General features: G+C 38.7%; 1 protein-coding gene across 1 annotated transcript; it reads left to right on the top strand.

The window, feature by feature from the left end:
- Window positions 1-4138: 4138 nt before the first annotated feature.
- LOC149840303 (uncharacterized) lies at window positions 4139-4504 on the top strand. The gene has a single exon (XM_090005042.1). The coding sequence runs from the start codon at window positions 4139-4141 to the stop codon at window positions 4502-4504; it is 366 nt and encodes a 121-aa protein (XP_089861168.1).
- The last annotated feature ends 209 nt before the right edge of the window (window positions 4505-4713 follow it).

The raw sequence follows: 4713 nt of genomic DNA, 5'->3' as shown, positions 1-4713 counted from the left end.
ATACCTATCACTTTTCCCTTGTTATTGTCACCAAAGGTGACGGTTCCTCCATCCTTATTTTGGAGGATGGAAAATAACTCCGGCCTTCCAGTCATATGTTTGGAACATCCGCTGTCCAATATCCATTTGCTCGTTATGTTGTGTACCTATAACAAAATCAGAAAACAGAGCATTTGACCCCTTTCTATTTTCGGGTCCATGAGAGTTAGTCTTAGGAACCCATATCCATTTGGATTTTGGTTTCCTTTGATAATAAATATTCTTTCTATAAAAGGATTTAGAATAAACATGTCTAGAATAATCATTTCTAGATGCATTTCTATTAGAACTAGAAAGTTTAGTTTTATGAACAAAAGGTTGAGAATAATGTCTTTGATTTTTCACCACATAGTTTAGTCTATTTTGAGTATCAAAGAAGCTATATCCCAATCCGGTTTTATTAACCGAGCATCTTTGAGAACCAAGAAGTTTTTCTAGATTCTCTTGACCATTTGTGAATTTGGTCACTATTGAAAGAAGCTCATTTGACTTTTCTTTAAGACTAAATATTTCATTTTGTAAGAGATTGGTTCTAACTCCAATTTCTTTTATCTCAAGTGCTTGGCAAGAATTTTCCTTCTTGAGATCTTCTATTTCTTGAAGTAACACTTTATTTTGAGAGTCAAGAGTTAAATTTTCAGTTTTTAACTCTTTATTTTTAGAACTAAGACTCTTAAATTTAGCATATAAATCATTAAATGCTTCAAATAACTCATCATAGTCAAATTGACTTACCAAATCTTCTTGTGCTACAAAACACATGTTGGCGACTTCTTCATTTGATTCTTCATCGAAAGAGGAGTCACTATCATCCCAACATGCTTGAAATGCCTTTTTCTTCTTGAATTGGTCCTTGGGCTTGAATTTGAGAAGAGGACAATCTTTCTTGATATGTCCTGCCTTTTTGCAGTTAAAGCACTTTACTTCATTGGGAATGGAAGAATCTTCTTTCTTTGCCTTTCTTTGAAATCTTCCCTTTTTGATGAATCTTCTGAATTGCCTTGTGATGAGGGCAATATCTTCATCTTCATCTTCTTCTTCTTCAGAATCTTCTGAGTCAGAAGTAGCCTTAAAAGCAAGAGATTTCTTTTTAGGCTCTTCTTCTTGTCTGTCTTGAAGTTGGACCTCATATGCCATTAGGTTACCAACTAAGTCTTCAAGAGTGAGAGTATTGAGATCATTTGCTTCTTCAATAGCAGTGGTTTTTCTCTCCCATTCATGAGTTAAACACCTTAGAATTTTTCTGACTAAATCCACTTGTGAATATTCTTTTCCAAGGGATTTCAAAGTGTTAGTTATATCGGTCATTCTAGTTACCATGTCCGATATAGATTCATTTTGCTTCATTTTGAACAATTCAAATTTATGAACTAAAGAAGCAATTTTAGATTCCTTTACCTTTGACGTACCTTTGTGTGTTACGAGAAGAGTATGCCAGATTTCATTAGCTGTAGAGCATTGAGAGATGCGATTGAACTCTACCTTGTCAACGCCACAATATAAGGCATTCATTGCCTTGGCATTAAGTGAAGCAGTCTTCTTTTCATCATCGGTCCATCGGCTGAAATCAGTTGATAGAGTTTAGTACTTTTCTGAAACAACTCTCCAGATATCGAGATCCATGGATTGCAGGAATATTGTCATTCTTACTTTCCAGTATCCATAGTTTGTTCCATCGAAGAGAGGAGGACGAACAGAGGAGCTTCCTTCTTTGTGCTGAGATGTTATAGTTGCCATGCTAGATGATGGTCAAATCAAAGTAATAGCAAATTTGTGCTCTGATACCAAATGAAAGTGCACTAGTAACAATCCTACTGAAAGCAAACAACTCCTTTACACCAAGGAGTCCTTCTTTTTACACAAAAGAAATAACAACTTACAATACAACCTATGAGCCTTCCTTTTGAATGCAAATGAGATGCAATTGGCTTTTGAGGTTGTTGAAACACTCTACTCACGAATTCACTATCTCTCAAAGTGATTTGAGTGAAAAACTGAAGTGAAAATATCACGTGAGTGAGAAAACAAATACTTGAATGAATAGGAGTGAAAAGCAAGAAGTAATTCAATATAATTCTATTGAATTTGATGTTTTTGAGTGTAGAATGCACTCATATTTATAGTTAAAAGATTCCATATGTTGAGAGTATGAAAGGGTGTCAAAATAGTCCATTTCGAACGATCAAAACGTTTGAAAAATGAAAAGACACGCCTTTTTGAAGTTTCAGGAAAACGACAAAATTAGTCGACTGAAACATCAGTTAGTCGACTAATAGTTAGTTATTAGTAGACTGACAGTTATCGTCGGTTGACTGATCTGTTAATCGAGCCATTTGAAAATCTGAACTTTTGAAACTTAGTCGACTTAAGAAAAGTTAGTCGACTGATAATATCATCAGTAGACTGAAAAACCTTTTAGTCGACTGCTGCTAAAAACTTCTGAAAAACAAACATTCTGTTCGGTCGACTGATAAAAAGCATTAGTCGACTGCTGCTAAATTTTTCAGAAAACACATGTTCTGTTCAGTCGACTGAAAAACCATTAGTCGACTGCTGCTAATTTTCCAGAAAACAGACATTCTGTCCAGTCGACTGATAAAACCTTCGGTCGACTAATTTGACAAAAATAATTTTTTGGAAAATATGGCGCGAAAGGATTAGTCGACTGATAAGTCTATTGGTCGACTAATAAACATGAAAATTTAAGAAAAGAGTTTTCTAAAAAGATTTTCAAAAGAGTTTCTTTTTGAAAAGTTTTTCTAAAGACTTTTAAGGTGAAATGCAACCTAAATATGCACTCTAAGTAAGGCTCTTACAAGAATCTAAGACTTTAATGAATTAAACATTTGCACACTAGTCTTCAAGGATTCTTCACTGAATTCTTCAATTTCTTCATAGCCTTAGCTGAAATGCAATTGATTCCACTTGCTCATCATCAAAACCTTGTACTTGAAGTATCATGTATGGCTTCATTGTCGTAACAAAGACTTGGGAGAGGATGAAAGATTTTCTTCGCATGTGTCCCCACCACTAGGTGCCTCACTGGCAACTGGTGCAATATTATTATGACAGTCTTACTGAGAAAAATCGTCAAATGGTTGATACTGCCTATGGGAGCACTTTTATGTTGAAAAGTGAAGATGAAGCATGGACTCTCTTTGATACCTTGAGCGAAAATTCTATACTCCATGCTTTACAATTTGATAGGGCCACAACTACGCAGGATGGCGCAAATAAGGCAGATATTTTTTAGATAGGGATGTACTTTGAACTGAGTAACAAGGTTGATCAGTTGTCCCAGAAATTGGATCACTTTATGTCGAGTCCTTCTCCTGCCATACAGTTTTGTGCATTGTGTGCTACCCCTGCACACCATGTGGTCGAATGCCCAATCGAGCCGCAGTATCCTAAGTTTGTCTAAGAGCAAGTTCAGTTGGAGCAAAATTTTGCTAGGCCTGCACCCAATCCGTATGCCAACATATATAACCTTGGCTCGTGAAATTATCCCAACTTTGTGTGGAGAAATCCACAAGATCCACCCTATCAGCCTTCCCAGACACAACACAGACAGAGTAACTTTCCACAAGGTTACTCGCATCCCACAATTCCACAGGTCCACCCCCAGTTTAGCTTGCCTTTTCCTCAGGAGCCTACTTCGAGCACATTGTTTCAGGAGAAGATGTTAGAGGTTTTTTCTGACATTAAGGTCACTCTTTGTTCCCACACACAGTCAATAGCAAAGCTAGAGACTCAAATGGGATAATTGGCGGATACCTTGAGCAGGCGCAGCGAGGGGAGCATCCTTACTTAGTCTGTAGTCAACTCAAAGGGTAAGGAACCCATGTCTTTTGGCCTACACCTCACAGATTCCCATCAAGAGCAGGCCAACTCTGTTATATCTCTTCGGGGTGGGAAGGCATACCACCCCACATAGGAGTCGACCTCTGAGCCCACTTTCATACCTATTGACCAGTCGACCCCTTCCACCAGTCCCGAGGAAATTAGGCAAGGTCCACGTCCCGTGACCACTCCATCGTATATCCCTAAAGCCCCTTTTCCTCAGACCCTCATTAACCCTTACGATCTTAACAAACAAGGGATGCACATGCAAGTTTATATAAATATCCTCCTGCTCGATGTCATCCAGCAAGTGCCTGTCTATGCAAAGTTCCTCAAAGAACTTTGTATGCAGAAGAGAAAAGCGAGGTCGTTGCCCAAGATGATCCTCTTGACTACAGAGGTGAGCTCCGTGTTTCGACACCAAGTGCCACCGAAGGTCAAGGACTCTGGGGTGAAGATTATCTCTTGTGTTATCGGGAACACAACTATCGAGCGAGCACTACTCGATCTTGGGGCAAGTGTGAATATTTTGTCGGGTTCCCTGTATGACACTTTTGGGACCGAGGATTTAAAGCCCACGACCACTGTGTTGCAGTTGGCTGATAGATCGACCAAGCGTCTGTGAGGAATCTTGGAAGATGTATTAGTCAAGGTCGAGGACTTCTACTTCCCTATTGATTTTCTTGTTCTGGACATGGAAGGCACTGGTGTCACTCACCATATCCCCATTATTTTGGGCAGACCATTCTTGGCCACTGCCCATGCTCATATAGATTGTTTTGCTGGGGAGATGGAGATTTTGTTTGGCAACAAGCGTGTGCGGTTGCATATCTT

Source organism: Nuphar pumila, chromosome 4 (genome assembly GCF_984573655.1).
Source record: "Nuphar pumila chromosome 4, dmNupPumi1.hap1.1, whole genome shotgun sequence".
In the NCBI taxonomy this organism is placed as follows: domain Eukaryota; kingdom Viridiplantae; phylum Streptophyta; class Magnoliopsida; order Nymphaeales; family Nymphaeaceae; genus Nuphar; species Nuphar pumila.
The sequence above is the reverse complement of the archived record's forward strand: the minus strand, read 5'-3'. Positions and strand labels throughout refer to the sequence as shown.

Excerpts from the sequence above, each read along its gene's own strand:
- LOC149840303 (XM_090005042.1), top strand. The coding sequence starts at position 4,139 with ATGCACATGCAAGTTTATATAAATATCCTCCTGCTCGATGTCATCCAG.